We start from the raw sequence: 24,201 nt of genomic DNA, 5'->3' as shown, positions 1-24,201 counted from the left end.
GTGGCAGTTTGTTTCACATGTGTCAACTGGGTGTGGAAATGGACAGTGGACGGGATCACGCAGATCCAAAACAAAAACAGAAGTTCCGAACCAGAATGGAAATTTCAAAAGAGAACAAACTGGCTGTAGCATTGTTGTCGGAGAAGCCAGTGTTTCAATTTAGCATGTTTCCTTAATCTCTGATGACATATCATGGTCATTTTATGATTTATTACAGCAAATATATTACATATTGGTTCTTTAAACCCTTTTAGACAGCTCCATCCAAATAATGAAGGAGATGGAGAGTTCTCCTGCCCTCCCCTCTAGCGCTGCCTAAGGGTAAATAAATCAAAGCGTCACCCCATCCCTCACCAAACACCCCCCCCAACAACATCTTCAGCACTGACGGAGACTGAATTACAGCAGACAGAGGGGATGGAAATTAATTTGATCCAGAATTAAGGAATGATTCAAGTCCCGTTCCAACGCAGACAGCCTGCCTGTTTGTCATGAAAAACCTCGGGTATGTTGGCACACCAACACGTTTGTCACAGGATGATCCAAGCATAAGGCTTACTCGTAACAAAGGAATGTAGGATATGTGTGGCACTGGGATCCATTACCTCTTTTAATGGTTTGATAGGTCAAATCAAGTCAAATTTGTTGACAGTAGATCTGTTTTGAATTCCCCTGGAATGGGAGCTGAGTGGTGGCAGCGTGTCCTGGGGTGTGTTGTTATGCAAAAAGAGTGGTGTGTGTTTTGGGGTATGGAGTTAAAGTTTCCTTGCTTAAGTCACACACACACACACACACACACACACATATGTACCTCCTAATGGTGTGCACCAGGCCTTGACTAGGTAATTGCCAAAACTGCAACTGAAAACTTGCACACACACACACACACACTGACACTTTGAATGCTTTCAGGAAAACAGAAACATGAAAAAAAAGCGGAGGGGAAAAAAGATGAGCAAATTTAACGTGGTGTAAACACAAGCTGTGACTATACGCACACGCATACACACACACACACACACACACACACACAATTGCTTGGAAGTCGCCAGCGGTCCTCCAAGCCCATTTTCCAGTTCTGATAATATCTAACAGCCACGTAGGAAATTCAGCATGTGCGTAAAGAAAGCGCCCGGAGGCCTGTGCAAACTGTGAATGCAAACTGCCCACTCGGACACCAACATCCTGTGCATTTACGAACCTGTAAAGGAAGTAGCCACAACTGGAGAAAGAAAAAAAGTACAGTACAGTACAGTAAGAAGACAAATGCTCATAAAAAAAATAACAGATGACTCAAAAGGACTCGCTGATTTGCCAACGGTCGTCTGAAAGAGGAGAAGCCTGAGAACAATACAAGCACCGGGTCTTCCAGACATCACGCGTGGGCGATCAGCGAGATGACAACACGGAGATTTTCCCTCAAATCAAACTTGTGCAGAGAGAGGGAGAGAGAGAGAGAAAACGTGTGGTGAAGCTAAGAGGAAAAGCCTCATAGTGAAACCACCTGTTGCGAGGCCCCCGGTGCCGTGAGGGCCCAGTGGCCTAACTACAGGAGACCGCGCTGACAGCTCCAGTGCCATCCTGGCTCTCGACGGCGGGGGCCCTCTCTCCTCCGGACTAATGGAGACGACATCTATGGAATTACCCACGCATGGCAGCTGGGGATTAAGTGAGTATTATGCTCGTAGCTCGATGCCGCGCGCTGCGGTTTCACGCTGTAACACTTAGTCCTGTTCGTGGGCACCAAATGTGGGAAGCATTACCGGCTCTTTCGGCCTCGTCGTGCGTGCCCACTACTGGCTCGGTTTGGAAGAGATGAAGCCGGCTCGGAGGTGGAGGACGCTTTCCACACTGTCAGCCATTATTACCCCGACAGTGAATAAAAAGAGGATGGAGCGTTTGCTGCTCATGATGACAAAAATACAAAAGCCCGGGGTAGACAGCAGGGCTGCTCCGCTTGATTTATCACCAATTTGCTTTGCTTGCATAATACGAGGAAGCGTGCTAGACTGTCGAGGCAAAGTATGCCCAGATTTGAGAAAGACACAAGTTGAGCCGTGTCACTGTGGGCCAACATGATGTACTGTACAACGCCTCCAGAGGTTTCAAGAAGGTCTCGAAGAGAGGAATCAGGAGAGGAGAGGAATTAAGAAAGGATCAGGAGAGGAGAGGAGAGGAATTAAGAAAGGATCAGGAGAGGAGAGGAATTAAGAAAGGATCAGGAGAGGAGAGGAGAGGAGAGGAATTAAGAAAGGAAAAGAAAGGAATCAGGAGAGGAATCAGGAGAGGAGAGGAGAGGAGAGGAGAGGAGAGGAGAGGAATTTAAGAGAGGAAAGGAAAGGAATTTAAAGAGGAATCTGGAGAGGAGAGTGGAAGAGAGGAGAGGAATCAGGAGAGGAAAATAATTAAGAGAGGAGAAGAATCAGGAGTAGACAGAGGAAGGAATTAAGAAAGGAAAGGAATTGGGAAAGGAATCAGGGGAGGAGAGGAGAGGAATTAAGAAAGGAAAGGAAAGGAATTGAGAGAGGAGAAGAATCAGGAGAAGAAAGGAAAGGAAATGGGAGAGGAGAGGAAGGAATTAAGAGAGGAAAGGAAAGGAATTTGGAGAGGAGAAGAGAGGAGAGGAATCAGGAGAAGAGAGGAGAGTAGAGGAGATGAATTAAGGAAGGAAGGAAAGGAAAGGAATTGGGAGAGGAATCAAGAGAGGAGATGAGAAGAGAGGAAAGCAGAGCAGAGGAATTGGGAGGGAAATGGAGAGGAATCAAAAGAGGAAAGGAATCGGTAGAGGAACCCTGAGACAAGAGGACAATGCTGAAAGGACAGCGAGTGAAAAGAAGGGTAAGGGGACAGACAGACAGACGGACAGACAGACAGACAGGCGTGTGTCCTTCAAATGCTCCCTCCACACTACTGTTAACAGGCATCTGGGAAAATGATTATGGTACAGTAGTAAAGGGGGCTCCTCGGCTGATCTTAGAATATTTGATGGTATCAAACGTCTAACTTTTTTCTGGACAAGATCCCAACGGTGTGTACATAAAGTACATGACCCAACCTCTGGACTAATAAACTCAATGAAAGCAAAAGGCGCAGTCCGTTGGTGTGACATTTGAAATGTACGTGCAGCAGTCCACGGTGGTGAACTCATTAGAGTGTTATCTGGGGAGAACACACTCTGGGAGCAGTTTCCACGGCCCCCGCACTAAGCATTTGGAAAGTGGTACCCGACCCAAGTGTTACAGGCTTATACGGTGGAATAGCGCTCTAGACCTTTGGCTGAGAGAGGTCCATTTGTGTCGAGCGCTATTTGTTTTTCCCCTCCGTCTTATCCCACAGCTCTTTGGGCTCAGGAATGTCTCGTCTCAAAACGATGCCTGATGCCTTATGTGTTGGCAAAAAAAAAAAAAAAACACATACGCACACACGAGTACTTCTGCGTCTACTGGAGTCCTTGGAGCCACTATCAACATGCCAAAAGGGGCCTCTGAGTGCCAGAAGTGCTGTAATGCCTGCTTTCCTGTTTGTCTCATTAGTCTGATGTTCAGAAAGAGAAGATGCTCTACAACAGAGCACCAGTCGAGGAAATTCCACATCTCTTTTCAGACTCTTTAAACAGTGGTTGGTTGCTAATGCTGATAAAAGCACCCTTGTTAACCCCCATGGATGTATAAAGAGAACCGGATACAGCATTGCAGGCAGGCTCCCGTTCAGTCCTATGAGAGTTGCTCAGTGGCGCATGAAGCCAAAATGGCTCGACTGCCAGGTGATAAAGTACCCGGATCTTCTGGCGATCTTCCGCATCCATTAGACCCATAGAGCAGGCGCAGTAGCGTTTTCTTTAACCCCGCCTCCCAACCCTTAGTCTGGGTCTCATTCACATGAACGGAGGAAGGGATACGTGTGTGGATGTGTGGCGAGACATCGAGGTTCGGGAGCTGCTGGCCGTCCGCGGTGAGAAAGAAAAAAACGTTAGATGACGGGATGAGAGACAACGTAGTGTAACGTTATACAGACATAACAAGGTTGCTGAATGAGAGAGGCATCCGCCGATACGTTACACGGAAACACACCGTGTTAATAACGAGCCGACCACCTCACGGTTCCGCCAGCTGTGAGCTGTGATCTGTTTTTAAAGTCAGGCACCTTGGCGGATGTTTGTGCTCTCCGAGGGCCATTCTAGTTTCAGTTTATAACACTTTACCGTGGCTGGCTCTCGCTGGGAGCATTTCCTCCGCCGTGGCTGCATCGGCTTAAAAAGGCGTGAGTGTAAAGGTGGCTCGCGGCGGAGAGGAAATGCTCCTATCGCCTGTTGTAATTTATAGCAGAGCAGTGTCGCATTTCGTTAATAATTACTAAAGCAAGCGAAATAAAAGTGATTTTGTGACAAAATTTGGGCACCCATGGGAGCATATCAGTTGAAAAAGAAATCATTTTGTGCGTCTTCTACACAAAATAATGCGCCCTGGGTGTCAAAACTGCCCTTTAATTCTCTGTGCAGTATTGAAAGTCTCAAAGCACTGCTTTCTGGAAAGGTCCAATAAGAAGGCATCATGGGACGCAGTTATCCTCCTAAGTCTGACTTTACTCTCCAGCCTGCTGGCTCTAAAATCTAGCAGCATCTGAGCACAGGAATCTGCTCGCCCCCCAGTAGTGCTCGAGGATCGCTTTTGGCAAAGGACCTTACAGACGTTGCATCACTGAGAGAGGCATGAAGGGAAAACAAACCAAAAACTAAAAGGACAACAACTGCCTCCCCGTCCCCCACCCTCCCACCGCCTCCTCTATTTCCCCATGCAACCTCAGTAGCATTGCAAAAGCATCTGTAAGTTCTAGGATTTCAAACTTTTAGGGACGGGCCAACTCTAAATCATACAACCACATCCAACAGGCTGAAAAGCCATGCAGCAAGTACTCGCATACAGAAGATGTTATTATAACTCACAATTTTTTTTCTTCTTCTCCTCCTCCTGAGGTTCTCTCATTTCAGTTAAACCTCGTTCTGGGCTGCTGGAGTAGAGAAATGCTGCTAACCCGCTAGAGTGCTGGATGTTGTTTGGGTACCGAAGGAGGAAGAGGAGAGGCTGAGGTCATTGACCTCGTGGAGGAGGCAGGGTGACAGTAAGGGCAAAGCCTGAAGGGGACAGAGAGGAGTGGAAAAAAAACGGACTGGTGTTTGGCATGGTCGGGCCTTGGGAAGTGACCCTGATTGAGCTTGGCAGACATGGCTCAAACTCAGTATTTATAAACTCGCGTGTGCACTGGATATCCTGTGAAATCTGGAGTCTGAACGTTGTAGTGTGCAAGGAGAGCTCTGAGGCCAGCTCACCTCTTGACCTCAACCTCTGAATATAGACCGAATGGGACAGAGAGAGAGAGATGGAGAGAGACAGAAACGAAAGAGAAAGGCAGATGGACAGACAGAGGATTTGTGCGTGAGCCAGCTCGTACGGCATGTGGTCCTCCGGAGGGACGATACCTTATGATTTGTCGGGAAAATGACAGTTGTAATAAAAACATGATGGGGAACATTTTCTGTACAAGACAGAGAATTGGAAGCAGCTCTCTGGAAAGGGCTGCAGAACCAAAGCAGGGCCACGGTAATTGTCATTAAGTCTGACCGGGACCACATCAACGAGATCGGCGCTCGGGCCGGACCTCTCAGAACAAAGCGTGGAAAACAAGCCATCCCTTTAACCCAAATCCATCCAGAACCGTTCTCAAAGATGTCTTCAGACCCACAGCGGAGGCAAAACAGGATAACTACTATATTCTGCAAATCCATGACATGATCTGCCAGTGGACTCATGCTGTCAGCTAGAGCAGAAATAGCACACCGTAGGCTAGTGAACCACCACAGAACTGCTCCTTGTGTTTTTACACGGCAGTCCAAGTCGAAATCAGTTGTACCAAAAACACTTTAGAGTTAGGGGGAATATGTCAAGAACATTATGGAAAGCAGATAACTATTTGTCAGTTTTATAATGTCTGTGTAACCTGGCACACACTATAAAGGCTGGTCTATGAAGGAAGGGCTGATGGGGCGAGGAAGGATTAATGGAGAGGACACAAATCTAACACAATCTTGGCCACTGTCTCCACGGTTAATGCATCAAAGGAACAACCACGTCAGGAGAGGAGAGAAGGAAGAGAAGAAGGCAACATCTCTCACCTAGCTGGAATCCGCTACTATAGTCAGCGTCCTCTGGCGACGAGAAGAGAAAGAAAGGAGAAGCCAGAAGAGAGGCAGAACAGAATAGTCAGACATGAGAGCAACAGGCACCTACCCGTCTAACCGCACACTGGAAAGGTAAAAGTTCATAGAAATACATGAGAAAAAACATACAGGTACAGTCAATAAGACGGACATCTGATTATATTTTTTGTGGTTACTCATGTTGGTGGAATTTCCATTATGTCTTTCTACTTTGTCCAGAGGGATAGCCAATGATGTAGTGGTAAATAAGAAGAGAGTTTATGGCTTCTGGCCAATGCATCATGAGGCAAAATGTAAGGAAGCCCTGAGAGGCAAGTAAGAAAAAAATTCTGTTGAATTATTCCTGCATTTATGACTTAAGAAGAGGTAAAAAAGAAAGGTATTGCATCATAATTTTTCTAAATTTCTTGCATTTTTTTCTTTATCTGCGAAACAGATGGGGGAAAAGCTTTGCAAGGTGAAAAAAAAGTTTAGTTAGCTTCTTCTTTTTTTTTTTTTTACATCTGTGAAAAAAAAGTTTTGGAAGGTGAGATTTTTTTTATCAGGACAAGCGTTTGTTATTGTATTAGTCGTTTTGGCCACACGAGGCTGAAGTGCACCACTACCTCATGTTCTAAATAGGACTAAAAGCATTCATGTTTCCTTCCAGGTGAGTTTTTATTTCTCCATGCATAAACCAGTGATTCTCAAAATGGGGTACGTGGTACTCTGTCAGGGGGTCCGTGAAAAGTTTTATCATTCATTACTTTAAATGATCATGATAATTAATACTCACCTAGATGAAAACATGAATGCTTTTAGTCCTATTTAGACCATGGGGTAGTGGAGCACTTCAGCCTCTTGTGGCCAAAATGAGTATTACAACAACAAACACCTAAAAAATGATCCTGACAAAACCTTTTTCCTACCCGTTTTCAAAAAATGAAATAAAAAAAGAAAGAAATTTAAACAAAGGGTCCTGGCAAAACTTTTTTCCCACCTGTTTTCCAGAGGATGACAATTTAGATCAGAGTTAGAAAATGGATCAACAGAATTTTTTTTCTCACTTGTTTCTCAGGGCTTCCTGTACGGAATGACTACTAAAATAAACTAAAATGTTCTTCTTTATTCTTCCCTATAAAAATAATACAATGAATATACTTTACTACTAAAAGTGGATAAACCCTGTTCTTCAAATAATTAATTAAAATAATAACTGCATAAACTGGATTTAGGTTTACAATCCACTACATCGCTGGCCATTGCTTTGGACGTTTTCTTTTTAAGTTTATGAACAATTTAGTATTATGAGTGAGTTCAGCAGCCGCGAGATTACTGGAGGTGTCCATGTGAAGGAATGATTCACCAAACAATGTCAACTCTAATGAATATGACAAGTTAGCGGGTGAAAGATGAGTCTTTGTACAATGGAAGAGCCAATAACCTGCAAACTCTACAATGTTTAAGGGGAGAAATTGACAGGGACGTCTGATGTTCCCCTTTAAGAGAGATTAGCTTTGACATGAGAAGACAGGCCAAATGAAAACAGGAAGGATGGAGAGCAGGGGTGAGAGGTAGACCTTTCGTTACACACAAGAATTATGAAGGGGAACCAATCACAAATGGTTTTGTGTATTGCAACACTATCAGCCAGTGACCTATCAATAACCTCTCAGTAAAGTCAATGGAAGACGTCAGACAAGTAATACCTTCGATCTCCTCAGCTGTGAGTGCAATAGAAGCAAGGGATGGAAATGAGTCACAGTTAGAGAAAAAGTTGGATTACAAAGAGTAAGTTGAGGGACGAGATGAGAGAATAAAGAAGAAGAAGAAACCTACCAAACTCTACCGCCACATCGTCTTAGAAAAGCAAAACAAAGGACAAAGAAATGACAAAAAGAAGAGTTAACATCTTGATTTCTTGTGTGGAATTTGAACTGGTTTGTGTCTATCTCTGCTATAAAGTAAACTAGTACACAACACTGTGACACAATTCACATTAAAATAATGTTTTGAGTCATTTCTCACGCAAAATTGAAATAGCTCACAATTCCATTTCATTTTGTAATGTTTGTGATAAATGTTCACTACAATCAATATTTTGTCTAAAAGTAAAACTACTATGTCAATTTAACAAAACAAAACTTCTAAAAAAAATACTAACTCAAGGTCCACTAACTAGCTTTTTCCAAAGATTTGAACTACAACTGATGGTCTTCATCAGCAGGTCAAGTATGCTCAGTTGTCATGACATGAGTACGTACATTTCGGAGGGAGTTCGTAACCAAGTTCTATCCAGGTTCTGGCTGTTCTCATATAATGTTCATAGCTATACGTACAAAAAGTCATGCACTGTAATTTGTATATATATATATATATCCCACCAAATCAATTTGTATGTAATCCACATAGTATAGTACGTATAAAGAACAACAAACGCTGCATATGGAGGAGGTTGGGGTGGACGGGTGGACCTTCGCCCGAGAGACCACTGTTGGTGTCCCGTGTGAAACCAGAAGTTGATTTATTTGTCATGTACCTTCTGTACTTAAGTAACGCCACTTCCGGAGTTATTGGAACCCAAACCACGATCTTTCCGTAAACCTAAATAAGTAGTTTTGTTGCCTAAACCTAACCAAGTTGTTTCCTGTGAAGACGGAAGTTTATTCTGAAAAGACTGTATGCATGTAACGAGTGGAAATTGACACGTGTTGCTGGATATTCGTAGGAATAACTTTTCGTAAGACATCATATGAACCGTTGTAGGAGGATGGATACGTTGCCAGGTTACTTGATGACAATCAAGTAAAATCCATCCACTCAGAAAACAGCTAGTAACTGGACCTTGTGTTCAGATATTTGTAGCTAACTATTTTTTATCAAACTATAAGACTGAACTTAGACATTCTACGAAATCACATTTCTACAGTTTCTAATTTGCTAGAAGACATTCACATCCATTGTTACCTAGTGAGACACAGCCTGTCAGTGGTGCATCCACTGTGACTTCACAAAAAGAAACATATTTAGATTGGTTTTATGGTAGCATTTGCAATCACTCCAGATGTTTAAGAGTGCCATTCAAACAGCTTTAAGATGATGGTTTCAATGGTAGCCCATGCAGGACCAGTGTGTTTGTGTGTGTGTGTGTGTTGGATTTAAGATGCCGCGAACATTTGGAGGCACTTATAGATGCTTCCTCCCCCTTCACGTGTTCCCATTTGGCCAAACAAGGTTAAATCAAAACATACATAACACCATCTACCACAGTATGGGGCTCGCCTCACGGCACCGCGTGCACTCCCTAGAGCGCCCCGCAGCTCGGGGAGCTGTTGCGTCACAGCCGGAGTTAATGACCAGCCAAAACAGCAGTCAGGAGTGATCACTGCGAAGGTTGCTGCTCCGTGCTAGAAAACATCAGGCCCGAGAGCCGTGAAGCTTTTTGAAGTGCCGAGCCAAATGTGTCCGCCTTTATCTGACATCTTGTTTCACATGTTAGTGTTCATGGCAATGTTCTTACTGATGTTGCCCTCCTTCCGCTGTAATGTGACGTTTTAAGTTGAACCAGCACCTAAACCGAGTCGGACGAGAGGTAATTGTAGAGGGAGACTTGAAAGAGGACAATATGAGAATGATAAAGATATCGAAAATCCTTCCAAGTGCTGCCCTTATTACACTCTGGAAGGCTTTCATCTGCTGCCTATCTGCCACAGGAATGGTTTGCATTGCCTAATGGCCATGTGGCCTTGTACACCAACATTCCTAGTCTAATGAAACACCATGCGATAACGCTGCAGAATGGAAATCGACGGGGCACGGCCTATGCGAGAATGCTTAAATAGTGGAAAACCTTTGCCTTTTTCTGAGAGTGCATTCCAGCCCCGCCAGCCCAAAGAATCATTCTGAGAGCAGTGAGAATGAGCTGAAGTCATGATCTGATGTGTATGTGGACGGCGAGGCCTGCAGTGATGGTGGCAGCCAAGCCTATCATTTACTGCAGAGCAGAGGGAGCCACGGCCGCCCGGAGCGCAGCCGGCGACTTTCGCAGACATTCTCAGCGTGAACTCAACCAGCGTACCCGTCAGCTAACCAGCCTCGCTGGATGCTTCACGGCCGGCTCCAAGGAGAGGGACGCACGCTTAGGGGTATATCACATGTCGCCCACATACCAAAGATTCACCACAGAGCATGACAGAAGAGGTGAGATGAGGGTAGTGTAAGGGAAAGGATGGATGACAAAAACAGAAAGACGAGTGGATGTAATGTTTGTCAAAGGATAATTACAGTTTATTACAACTTGGGTCTTATTTTTCCAGTCTTGGCCGTCGCTTTTATTGGTTATGATAACATTGTACTCATAGTAATTGCTAAGATCTGGAAATATGACGACATCGCAACACGAACGGTCAGACAATCAGACAAGTAGTAAAGGAGGGGACTGGACTGAATAGTAGATCATCATCAAACCCATCCTGGTTATTAGGGATGTAAGAAAATATCGATACACTAGAGTATCACCCTCATGATCCTAAAAACATTTGAGGCGAGAATAGGCATTAACGTAACATAATATTGATTCATATTTGATCAGCGCTGCCTAGTTTAACCGCTTGGTCGGAGTTGACAGCCGGCTCTCATAGACAGCAGACCATGCAATATATTGCAATACATTGAATTGTAACCCCTGTATCATGATATGTATCGTATCGCCAGATTCTTGCCAATACAGTCGTCCTACCCATTACAGAAACATAAAATTGTTACTCTTTGGATTACACTTGGAGCTGTGTGGATTATATCTGGCACAGTCAACCATCCAGCAGAGTGTCAGTGCTGCTCTTTCAGCTATCTCCTTACGAGGCAGGAAGAGACAAAGGAATGACCCCTAGTCAGCACCTTGTAAAGGGCCCTGAGTTATGAGCTGATGTCACCCTCGTAGCCAGCCAGCACACAGATGGCCTTCTCCTTGAACAAACTGGACGCTGTCACTTTCGCTCTCGCTCGCTATATCTCTCTCTTTTTTAAACAACCGACGTGAGACCGGTGGAATTTTCCAGATGACACGGAGTGAGATCTTTGTCATGTGTCTTTCGGCCTTCAAATGTAGAGCTGATTATTCAAAGTCAGGAGGGCGAATGAAAGACGGAGCAGGGCTGGTCTGCATTATGAAAGCTGACTTTATATATTATTAAATGTTACAAGTCACTTAGAATTGGAATACTGACAATGAAGCAATGTGCAGGGGATTTGAACGTGAAGGGAAACAATAACAACTCGACCTATAAAACTTTAAAGGTGGTCTCCGCGGGGTTATCTGGCTCTAACCTTTGAGAATAAAATGGAACTTTTCTCTGCACCCATTGCGCTTCTAAATCTGGTCTGTAAGCGTTTAAGTTGAAAAATGAAATGGACGGATAAATTGAACACAGGGCCAGGTTCAGGGCCACTTAAGACCGATCTCGGGCGGCGTTTCGAAACGGTTCAGTCGCTCCCTGGAGAAGAGAGGGAGCGGGGATAGCGCAGTAATGTACGGAGAGAGACGTAGCGAGACCCCAAGGTGAGCGATAAGTGCGTCCACGTGTTTGGCAGACTGCGAACCAATCCAAACAATCAGACAGTGGAGAGGCGGCTTGCATGTCAGACAGAGGAACAGACGTGCTGTAAGAAAGCCCAGGGAGCCTTTTTCGTATATGTTCAGAGAGAACAGATGGGGCGGCTGGAGGGGAGCCAGGTATCGATGGAGGGGTAAAAAGGGAAGTGGCAGGTTGACAACTAGAGATGTAAAATAGTTGATCTAACCCCTGTACCAGATTAATAATTGACTTAAACTGATGGCACTTTAAACATCACTTTCATAACCGAGGAATGCATCCGTGAAAGCGGCGGGAGCAACAGCGAGGAGAGGGATTATTTATATCTTGCAAATGTTAGGCGTAAATGGACACGGTTAAGCAACGCTCGCCGCAGACCCTCGCCAAGACCAATATTGTTCCAGCCGACGGAGCTCCCGGGCTGGAAAGAGAGCGCGCGGGAGAGAGAGAGCGAGAGAGAGAGAGAGAGAAAGAAAGGGACCCCCTACTCAATCACCACCTCCGTCCTCCGCTCGGTAACAGCGGGGTCTCCACGGTATCCTTCAATTAGGTTGCAGTTTATGGCCCCGGGGCCCAGCCGGGCGGCGCACACGGGGGCCAGCATCCAAGCTTTGTCTCCCTCCATCTCTCTTGGCCCAGTCGCCGCCGCCGCCGCAACTCCGCGGGGCCACATCTGCTACCGAATGTGACCCCTCGGCTGCTTCCCTCTCCGTCAGTCCATCCATAATTCCACTTTCCTGCGTCTCTTCTTTTCAGTTTTTTCTTTTACACCCTTCACTTTTGTTCGCTGGACTCGTTGCTTACACTCCAACTGGATCCAAGTCTAATTGAGTTTTTTTTAGTTTTTTTTAAATGAATGTAGAACAGAGAGTGAACTGTTATCATTCCCCAGTTATTCATCTAGTCCTGAGAGGGCCATGTCAAGGGACTTCCGACTACTGCTGCCGCACGTACAACTAATCCTTCCAGTGTGTATGACATTAACAGGAAAGTTTCGCTACAGCTCAAAAGGAGACTTATGTTCTTTTGGTATGGGCCGCAGCGGACTCTACTACATTTTACACCTGCCCTCTGTGCAAAGAGAGACGGTGGGAGGGGGGGGTTACAAATCCCATAACTCATAAGAGGAACTGGGCCATTAAAATGAAATAGTAAGGGAACAGTGCAGCACTGTCTGTCTTTAACTTTTTAGCAGGGCTATTTTTGGCCACCCTGCGCCATGTATGCCAGTATGCGGTTGAACATAACCAGGAAATGACAACATCCATAACTCACCCGAGAGCTTCGAATGTGAGGTGAAAGAGCCTAATGCTAAGTTTAGAGGTGGTCAGCGTAGCTCAAGTCGGTTATTTCGGAGCTGCACATTGAAGGAGTCACGTTACATTGAGGGCTCACCGCCATGTTGAGGGAAACAAGCAGTCAAATGGACATGTCCGTCCCAGAGTGGTAATCTACAGTGAAAAATACGGCCAAAAAGGAGTTGGTTTTGGTTCAATGGGGTCATTGTGAAACCGGAGCAGGCCTATAAAGCTGAGTAAAAGAGTGGTGTGTTTTTCTGAGGGCTCATATGTTTGGGAAATGCAGAATGAAAGGAGGAGAACCTACAGTATGTGTTCTAATTAGGCTTAGATGTGTGGTTATGAATATGAAGACAAAGCAAGGATGCAAGCAGGGAGGACAGGAGAGGTGTGTATGTAAGGAAGCATGCAGTCTTTTGCAAATAAGCTTGTAGCTGACAGTGACTTAACATATGGTATATATGTGGGATAACTTGTAATAGAAACTAAGATATATGGATAATGTCTTTGTTGCATGAGGGACAATTTGTTTAATCAATTTGTTTCCTTTTCTCAGTTCTGAACATTCCAAAAACGTCAGTAAAGTGCAGACTTGAGTCTGTGTGGGGGGCGGGTCGGCCCACAAGACCCACAGCAGATATTGGCAGCGTTGTTCTCCTCCTCCATGGCTACAGGCGTGCACCATGCAGTCATATTGTAATGCGCGGTCAGCAACGCCAGCTGGCTTCTGTTCATGCACTGAAGCTCGCCATATACAAACCAAATTGCTATTTGGCAACTGTTTGTAAATCATAGCTAATGTCTTTGTCATTTTGAGAGTGCAGGTCAGAGAACGTCTTAAAGGGATTTTCACTCAGGTGCAACGGAAAAGACCTGCGAACGGTTATATCAGAAAAAACAGCAGCCGCAACAGGTGGGCGCAGTCTGAAGAGGTAGAAATTTGGCCAATTTGGGCTTGAAAACTCTTTCTTTCTTTCTCAAAATTCAGAAAAAGGAGCATTGTACGGTGTTGTGAGTTCTTGGGAAGCAGAAATCACAGTTACTGTTTTGGACTCAGCAGCTGGACGAGTGAGATGTGTGTTTTGCAGTCTTAAAAAGCAACGGCTGTGCAGACCTCTACTGAACAATCCATAGGCCTACTTCTCTTTTTAGTGGCCGATGGAAGCGAAGGTGGTGAAGATGTTCAACCATTGCTGTTAAATAGGGCTGGTATCAGTACTCGATACCTTTAAAGGACCAGTGTGTAACAATTAGGGGGATCTATTGGCAGAAATGGAATATAATATAATGTTTTCTTTAGTGTATAATCACCTGATAGTAAGAGCCGTTGTGTTTTCGTTAGATTGGAATGAGACTTTTATATCTACATAGGGAGCGGGTCCTCTTCATGGAGTCCGCCATGTTGCTCCGCCATGTTTCTACAGTACCCCAGAATGGACAAACCAAACTCTGTTAACTTTTCCTGCTTGGGCCGGAGTCGCTCCTGTTGCCACTGCTCTCTCTCTCTTGCTTCACCACTCACTTCCCACGTACACACACACACTACGCACTGGCTCTGCGTACTGGCCCACTACTGCAGCAGCTACAACCCATACAGTCGTATGTAGTGTGGTGAAGTCGAGCACGGTGTGTTTTACGGACTTCTTAGTTCGGCGTGCCGAGATGCCACCAAAACGTTTGACACAACACTACACGCATCTGGCGTCTGATAGATTACTGTGGTGGTGGTGGCATTTTACACAACTAAATGCTAATGAAGTAGGACAAAAAGGTATCAAATGAAGAACTCTATTGGTATTGGTATCACTTTAAGGGTATTGGTAATGGTATCGTAAACAATACCCAGTAAAATCACAATACGTGTCAGTTGTGGGCTTCTTGTTGAACACAGTCATCTATCTTGACTTGACTGATCTACAGCAAAAGATGACAACTGTGTGACATTAATCTTTTTTAATTTAATCTATTACTGGTGGCACCATAAATCCCTAAAACCCCGGTCATTCTAAACTTGACACTCACAGCATTACCCTCAAAGGCCCTACTGTTTGGCATTGCCCTCTATTAAGAAATCAGCCTGGCTAATTCAAAACGATGCTATAAAAGACTTGCAGCCTGCAGTATGTCTACACTCTCCTTGGCTCACGGCTCTAGTCTTGAACCTAAACCCAGGCCATATCTAATTGTTTCTGCTGCTGTCCTGTTCTTGTGTAACATGGTTTATGTCTTCTGTCTTCATTATGAAGCGATCAACAATCTTTGATTTATAACGGTCATTTAGCTAAAATCCCCCCATTTCCTGATCTTATACATGCCGGCTTCTTATAGCACATTTCTGCTAAGTACTCCTGCTGATGCCTTCTCCCCAACATCGCTGCACTGACCGTACAGGGTTGGGGTCACCGTACAGTCTCGTAATAACAAGGTACGTTAAAGTGCTCCACAGAGAAACGCTGTGCCTATATCTCATCTTTAGGTTTAGCATCAGATCATTAATCTGTCCTTAGGCGCTTTGAGATGTGGAGAGGTGAGCTGGATGGTATTTTGGCTGGAAGGTGTAAAGGCTCGGAGAGGTTTTTTCCAGAGGGCGAACCTCCTCCTCTTCACATTAAAGCCTCTGCATGACTTAGACCACATCAACACATGGAGAGGCAGAGGGGGACAGAGGAAAGAGAGTCTGGCAACAGACAGAGAGTGAAACATGGGGCAGACAGGAAGGTAAATCCAGACACAACACTTCCTCTGATGACAGGCGTGAAGCAGCGCAACTGCACCACAGGCTCCAGCGAGGGGTGAGTTCTGAGTAACATCAATTTGTTATTTACTAACCTCCTTGTTATTTATTACCTCCCCCTATAGACCCATCCACCTGTTGTGTTGCGGGTGTGTTCTGGTTTGTTAGCAGATAATATATGCTTACATGATTGTCGGCTGAGGGTCTTCTGGAGCGGGAGAGTCGCGACAGGTCGCCGCAGCGCAAATCTCCTGGAAGAAGAGAAGAGGGGGATGAAGAAAGAGAGCAAAAGAGGCACAATAAAACCATCAGTCTTCACGAGCGCTTAGGGAATAATAAACACTCCTGCTACGCTTCAGCATCCACCAGTTTCACGCTGTCGGCTCAGACGGGTGAGAGAGAAAGAAGGGAGATGAAGGAGCGAGGATCACTTGCTGTTGACAAAACCGCAGGGTTATATCTGAATCTTTTATGAATGTTCTCTCTCTTCTTTTTCGTCTCCTCCCTCCCCTCTTATTTTGTGTGTTTTTCCCTTCCTCTGATGCTCTCGGACGGTGCCAAGAAACTGCCCCGGCCTCCTGAGCTCTGTGTTGCACATCAAGTGTCCGAACTCACACTGATGTGCGATTTTTCCATCCACTTGCCATCCAAAGTGGACCGGTACCAACGCTATCATTTTCTGTCATTACTCATTTCGGGCCAGACATTGTGCGGAAATCCAGACTATTTTTGGCAGCGTGATGCAAGAAAGAAATAATAAATGAGAAAAGGGGGAGAGAAAGCAGCAGCAAAGACACTTGGACCAGCCTTGTTAAGAGGCGACAGTAGACAGGTCTGTTGTTGCTTACCTCTCCTGGAACTGTTTGGACGGGATCAGGCCGGCGCGGGGATTGGCCTCCCCCTCGTGTTTGGCCTGCCACCAGGTTGCATCATCTTGGCTCATGATCTGGAGGATGGCGCCCCTCTTGAAGGCCAGTCCGGCCTCCTTACATGGGATGGCTTTGTCCTCCTTAGGGTCGTAGTCAAAGAGCGCCCTCACAAACACCTGGACGTACAGCAGGGAGGAAAACAAAGAGCTGGATTGAGGGCACAACAGGAAAAAGCAACGGTTCACTGTAAACCATTGCGTAGAGTGTGAACTCTAAAGGAAAACCATCACGGCGAAACGCAGGAGGCGAAACGCAGGAGGCGCTTCGCCAACGCTCAGGGTGATTATTCTAGAAAGGTCATTGCAATCAGAAGTTGAAACCTGCGACTGCCGGCCAAGTTAGTTTCTCCATCAACACTTAGGACGGACTAAGCCCTGTCACCACCCTCCAAATGTGGCGAGACTCCTGAGTCAGAGGCTCCAGTTGGAAGCGCTTTGTTCCACCCGCCGCTGACACAATCTAATATCAGTAATCTTTCCACATTAAGGAACAAACCGATGCAGAGGTTGTTTTCTTTCTTTAAAGCAGCAGTAAGCAAGTTGGAGCAAATATGATTAAAAAAAAAGTAGGGCTGTCAAGCGATTAAAATATTTAATTGCGATTAATTGCATGATTGATTTTGACTAATTGCAAATTAATCGCACATTTTTTATCTGTTCAAAATGTACCTTAAAGGGAGATGTGTCAAGTATTTAATACTCTTATCAACATGGAAGTGGGCAATATGCTGCTTTATGCAAATGTATGTCTATATTTATTATTGGAAATCAATTAACAACACAAAACAATGACAAATATTGTCCAGAAACCCTCACAGGTACTGTATTTAGCATAGAAAATAAACTCAAGCCCAATGGGCAACAACAGCTGTCAGTGTGCTGACTTGACTGTGACTTGCCCCAAACTGCATGTGACCCATTTTCATTCATATACTGTATCTTGAGGTCAGAGGTCAAGGGACCCCACTGAAAATGGCCATTTTATTGCCAAAATTTAGCACAAGTTTGGAGCGTTATTTAGCATCCTTTTATCAAGGTTGTATGACATGGTTGGTACCAATTAATTACTTAGGTTTTTCTATTTACATATAGTGCCAGTATCTTCACTCTAGCTTTAACTGTGTTAATGTGTTAAAGAAATTAGTGGCGTTAAAACAAATTTGTGTTAACGCGTTATTATCACGTTAACTTTGACAGCCCTAAAAAAAAAGTTATTTCTATAAAACGGTCACTAAATCCTGACAGTAGTGCATGAGACAGATAATCTGGAAAAAAATCATGTTCTTCTGTGTCGTCCTGTGCTCCTAATGGCATCTGCAAGATTTTACAGACCGGAGGAAAACAACCAATCAGAGTCGAGCTGGAGCCTTGCCGTCACTGAGCAGCTTGTTAATCATTCGCAAACTCCAATCAAACGGTCAAACTAGACAGCGCTGATCAAATATGAATCAATATTCCGTTACTGTAATGCCCATTTGTCGCATCAAATGTTTTCAGAAATATATTTTGTGAAAGTTTGTGACCCGGTTGCCATGTTGAGATCTGTTGAGGAAATACCAAGCACCGCCCACCAGCCGGAGCAAACGTTCTCATTTTACAGCTAAACAGTACACTACAAGATGTTTCTGAGAACATTTTAAGCGAGAAATAGGCATTGCAGTAACAGAATATTGATTCATATTTGATCAGCGCTGCCTAGTTTGACCGTTTGATCGGAGTTTGCGAGTGATTGACAGCTGCCTCCATTGAATGAACAGCCAATAGGAGCTCTCTCTCTGAAATGACCTGTGATTGGCCAAAGTCTCCCGCAACGGGCTAGATCTTTTAAAGCCTGATAACAGAGCCATGATGAGGTGCATAAGACTAGTTTTCTCTCAGAACACTTGAATTACAATATGCTGAATGGTTATTATGGAGTTGTTTTCCCAATGATGCCAAAAATATTCTGCCTCCTGCCACGTTAAGGGAGTTGGTTTAATTTGTTCTAGCAGTGGGGGTAGACACAACTCATCAACACAAAGGAGGCTGGCGCTTTAAGTGGAAAAATCTCCGTCATCTTTCCCCCCGTTACGGGGCTGCAACCAAAAGCACCTTGCTGCCGCGTCTTCCATCCAAATTGAGTTCTGTCATGATGAGTTAACACTCCTAAGACACCTCAGTACATATGGAAAGAGAAAGAGTGAAGGAGAGTGTGTGTGTGTGTGTGTGTGAGAGAGAGAAACAAGGGAGAGGGAGGGAGTGATTACATTTTTCTATGTCCTGTTGATTTAAAGAGTGCTTTGTGCCACGGAGTAAAGTTGTGTTTCACACAGTGATGTTTTGTTTGGGTCATAACAGCCGCTCCTTTGGCTGCTAACCCGTCCGGCAGAATGCATCTACACACTGAGATCTCCTCCTTCTCCCTTGACTCAGTTTATTTGGCCTGTAGATGCTCAGCCACTTAGCTGCCCTTAGATACATCTACACTACCTGATGTAACAGGCTATTTTCATGAAGGACTGGATGGATGTTTGGCACCGGCGGACTGCTTTCCCGACCGTTGCCAGACAGTTTCAGCCATTACAAGATGACAAAGGATGTAAGTGGCCCACCCTGTCCCGGACACCTCTGTTACACATGCAGGGTGGGCTGCGCTGTGAATAATGAGAAACCGCCTTCGACCCCGCAGCTTAAGACCAGTGAGTGGATCCAGCCTCTGTCTGCTACTGATAGATGAGCGTGTGAGGAATGGTGTCTCAGCACCCCACTGGGTGAGAATGATGGTATGCTGGTTACAGGGGGGGACAGTTAAACCACCCTCAGAATGGATGGCTACAAGCTACCGTCTACTGGTGCAGAAGTCCAAATGAATGTAGAGTGCTCCAGGGATGACGTATTTGCGTAGGCCAACCAGGAAGACAGCATCGCCCTGGTTCCCTCGACAAAAATCCAATGGGATTTTTCCATTGAAAATTTTTTGAAGCGTAAATGCAATCGGCAGTTACCTCTTCTACAAAAGACTTTCCTCTTACAGTAGTGTGCCCTGATCTAGCTAGTGGTCATGGCTGTGATGGCGTTTAATGTCCCAACAACCTCTGTTGTCTCACTTAGCCACTTGTTAGCAACCGCCTTTTTTAAGGCATGTAAAAGCTTCAAAATACACCAGTGGGATATTTACTGACGTTTTCTTATATCACAGAACAAAATGTGAAAATCTTTAGAGCTTGTGTTAACCACAGACCTTATTTAAGGCATTTAACCAAAAACTAGGGCTGTCAATCGATTAAGATATTTAATCCCGATTAATCGCAAATGAATCACTCATTTTTTATCTGTTCAAAATGTACCTTTAAGGGAGATTTGTATTTAGTATTTAATACTCTAATCAACATGGAAGTGGGCAAATATGCTGCTTTATGCAAATGTATGTATATATTTATCATTGGAAATCAATTAACAACTTAAAACAATGACACATATTGTCCAGAAACCCTCACAGGTACTGCAGTTAGCATAAAAAATATGCTCACATCATAACATGGCAAACTGCAGCCCAACAGGCAACAACAGCTGTCAGTGTGTCAGTGTGCTGACTTGACTATGACTTGCCCCAAACTGCATGTGATAATCATAAAGTGACATAAACAGCCCTTAGTATTAATACATGTCTATAACCAGCCCTTGTCCTAAAATTACATTACCATTTTACAGCTCCTCTCTTCCCTTGTTCATACATCATTTCCTCACTGCAGCTCAAAAACAATGTTCAAAGGCATCACGCTGGAGCAGAGAAGCTCTCTCTGTTTTTTAAGTCGACGAGTGTAACCCAATCAACATAACGATTACGCCAGGGACAAGACCTACCTTTGGCTCCTTGGCTGGCGCCTCCTCCTTGAGGCCGGGGACAACTTTAAAGGTAATGGCTCCTTGCGACTGGGCCTGAATATTGGGAAAGACAAGACAGATACGACAGCTTAGGCACAAATGGAGGGGGGTGGAAACACCAGTCATCTGTCCGACAAATATTTCCCAACGCACCTAATCCAATGAAAGTCATGCAAAGCACTGTTTGATTTTTCAACAATGGAAGGGTTATTAGGATTGGATGACTCTGCTTGGCAGCGATGGAGTGTGTGTGTGGGGGTAAAAAGGAGGAGTGTTGAAAGCTATCATCAGCTGCGGAGGCCTTTGTGTCTGAGAAGGCCTCCAGAGTTTTAGAGTCTCTCTTTCCTTTCCAGTTAACCTCCCCCCCCCCCCGCCGGCAGAGTTAAAGCCCACGGCGGAGCTTATTTGAGGCCTGCGGCTGGAGCCTGCTTGGAGGAACTACTAAAGCATCATCCAGGGGGACCGTGTGGCTCGATGCATGTGGTCTAAAGGACCAGGAAAGACTTGCAGAGAAAGGCCAGTGTTTGGTTTGCAGCGCTGCGATGAGAGGCACGTGGTGCTGGGTGAGTTACAGGAGGTTTTAGCCATCACAAACAAGGAATGTTATTTTCGCCAAGGGAGTGGAGCTGAAACATGCAGAGAAACCCTTGGACAGCACACACACTCAACAGATGAGGCTTACCAGAATACGAATGATCTCCTCCGGTTTCTTGTCATCCACGGGGATTCCGTTGACCTCCTTCAGTTCATCTCCGACATGAATCAGCCCTGCCACACACAAACGTTTACGCATGTACAATCACTCTGATGATATCCCCTTTATTCTAATGGCCCAATATAAGTAAGCTACTGTGTAAAAAGTACAGCGCTCACAAAGCCCGGGGATGTGTACAGTACACCAGATTACTGTTTATCGTCGTGGTGGCATTTTGAGATTGGAAGGGAATCAAAACATTATTGTCGACACATGTGGAAAGTTGCCTTTGGCTTCACTGTGGCAGAGCTTAAAACCAGACTGGACACAATGAAGACAAAACTAAACAGAAAACATGTGGACAACGAGCAGAGCTGAGCAGTATACTTGTCACTCATGTTCATATTTACGAAGTGGAAAAGGACAAATTATGGGAAGAACTGGTGGATTCAGGCGAAAGGATAGATCAGGAATACATCTTTTCTTTGTTGCACACTGGATGTAATTCCTGTTGGTAGTATAAATCACTTTCACACTTGATTCCACACTTGATTCCACACTGCATGCAAATGTTGACCTCAAACTGACCACTTCTGTCGGCTGCTCCTCCTCTCATGATCCGGGCCACGAGGATGGCTCCTGTGTGTTCGTCACGCCTTATCGTTGCTCCCTGCAGAGAGATCAAAACGAATAATGAAAAACAGGATGAACTTCACTGGATTCCCAGCTGCATTGTTCAAATATTAATATGTTACGGAAATGGCTGATTTATGAGTACTTTTTCCAGGAAAAAACAGAGATGTCTTTTAAACGACAAATCAATGGTTATTTAGCAGGATGGATGCTTTTCAGGTGTGTATTTATAAACTAGGGCTGTCAAAGTTAACGTCATAATAACGTGTTATCGCAAATTTGTTTTAACACCACTAATTTCTTTAACGCATTAACGCAACTTGTGATTTTTATAGGTTGTAGCGGGCTCAGTTTTAAAGCTAGAGTGACGTTACAAAGGAAATAACACTCCAAACTTGCCACATAAAAATTATCCAACAATAGTACATTGAAAGATCCAACACAGCATGGGTTTGTTACTGATAGTCTGAATTACTCTGTTGCTGCAATAGTGGTGGCAGAAGGCATCAGTGGCCTGGGCAGAGAGGGGTGAGGGCCAAGCAGGTACGAGGCAGCAGACTCAAAAAAAACACACACACACACACACACACACAGTAGCTCAAGCCTTCCCTGTCCTCCTTTATGGGCTTGGTGCTCAGCCAGAGAGACACACGGAGAAGAGGATACGGTTTCAACTTCCTCATTTCAAATGACAGCGGTGATGCATTTACCAGTAAACCCAAATAGCCTCTTCCCTTTACTATAAAACAATAGTCTTAATGGGTGCCAACCTGTCACAGCCCTCCCACAAACACCGCATAGGCACCAGCCTGGCTGGGATTTAGGGATGGAACAGGATAGCAAACTGCAAACCAACGCGTGGCGTCATCCTCGCTCGGGCCTGACGACCCGAACCAGACAGTCGACACAGTTTGTCGGGGCTGCAACTCATCCTTCCACCCTTCCTCTAGCTGCTATTCCCATCATCCCTGAAGATTGTTTTTATTTCTGTTGCAAAAAAGAAACAGACTCGGAGCCTTCGTCACCCCGCTCACCGCCTGTGCTTTATTTCAGCTGTCCTAATCCATCGCCGCCCAGGTGGACCGCTGGAGCGCAACAGCCCGCCATGTGTTACGCCGCTCCGGTTTGTGTCACTTTCCTGTTTGCCTTCCTCCGACAGGCCCAAAGTAGTTTGGCTACTACCATTGATGGGAAGCCCAGGAGGAGATATATATATAAAAATAACAGATCCTCAAAGACCAAAGGAGTCTGGTTTGTGCCACTTCGCCGATGCTATTAGCATGTCATCTTGGTTGTTTTCACGACCTATTCACACCTAATGGTTTTCCTCCTAGATAATGGTTTCCTCAAGGCCTTTGGAGGTGCGGAGATGGGGAAGGACATCAGGATAAGACAACGGTGGGGTCTGCAGAGAGTTGCGGATCTAATAGAATAACGAGGCTAATTAAAGAAACCCGAGAGGTTGCAGTAGAAGAGGTCAGTGAGAGGGGAAGGCACTGTCAGACCCCGGTGTCAGGGTCACATATAACCCCCTCGGTGTGACTTAAAGCAGCCGTCTGCGATGCATTGACCCCCAGACAGACAGACAGAGAGGCCTTTTGGTGTGTGTCTGAAAGAATAGAGCGCTGTAGGGAAAGTCGGAGTGTGACAGACAACAGGGTGAGATGGGGAGTCTGCAGGAAATCTCACAGGAGTATTCAGACATGTGGTCATTAACTTTCTCTCTCTGCTTTCTGACTCTCCTTGTTGGAGCTGGCTGATGGCCAGTGGTGTGATGGATGTTTTTATTGTGTCCCGTGGGGTCCCTGGTGGCTGGTGGCAGTCTAAAGGCTAACTAAACAGCAGAAAAAGAGAGAGAGAGCCTTGGACTTAGTAAGGACAATAGGCTGTCTGCATAAACTCCAACAGACGTGCTCCACACCGCACGTCTATGCCTATCTATGGAATCTGCTCGCACATGGCGTGTAGATATAAATTGTGTTTTGACACATATGGCTTAAATCACATGTTGAAACCCCCAATGCCATTTAGAAACACCACTTTTATTGCAAGTGGCAATGGTGATTATAGAGCAGCACATTTAGCCTGCAAACACCAAGGGGTGGGGTCGTGAACCCAGATCTCTGGGAAGCGAGGAGACCATTTTATCCCCATTAAAATGCTTTATGTGTTTTTACACCAGTGGGGAAACAAACTCGAGTGTCAGTAGACAAATTTGCCCGTGCTCGTTTTCCTTTTACACCTCGCTGACTCTCTACGAGCTGCA

The 24,201-nt window shown here is 45.1% G+C and overlaps 1 protein-coding gene across 4 annotated transcripts in view; it reads right to left on the bottom strand.

The window, feature by feature from the left end:
• The window catches only part of mpp7a (MAGUK p55 scaffold protein 7a), a 166,502-nt gene that overhangs the window by 32,218 nt on the left and 110,083 nt on the right, over positions 1-24,201 (bottom strand). For 2 of the 4 annotated variants that reach the window (XM_074622500.1, XM_074622501.1), the window contains exons 7-11: positions 21,891-21,972; positions 21,291-21,376; positions 20,588-20,662; positions 16,665-16,861; positions 16,003-16,067 (exon numbers count right to left, since the gene is read on the bottom strand). In XM_074622500.1, coding sequence (XP_074478601.1) covers positions 16,003-16,067; positions 16,665-16,861; positions 20,588-20,662; positions 21,291-21,376; positions 21,891-21,972 — 505 coding nt within the window. Of the gene's footprint in view, positions 1-6,169; positions 6,203-7,902; positions 7,918-8,032; positions 8,054-16,002; positions 16,068-16,664; positions 16,862-20,587; positions 20,663-21,290; positions 21,377-21,890; positions 21,973-24,201 lie in introns of all 4 variants that reach the window. The other 2 variants (XM_074622498.1, XM_074622499.1) reach the window with 2 other exon arrangements.

Source organism: Sebastes fasciatus, chromosome 21, assembly GCF_043250625.1.
Source record: "Sebastes fasciatus isolate fSebFas1 chromosome 21, fSebFas1.pri, whole genome shotgun sequence".
Taxonomy (NCBI): Eukaryota; Metazoa; Chordata; class Actinopteri; order Perciformes; family Sebastidae; genus Sebastes; species Sebastes fasciatus.
The sequence above is the reverse complement of the archived record's forward strand: the minus strand, read 5'-3'. Positions and strand labels throughout refer to the sequence as shown.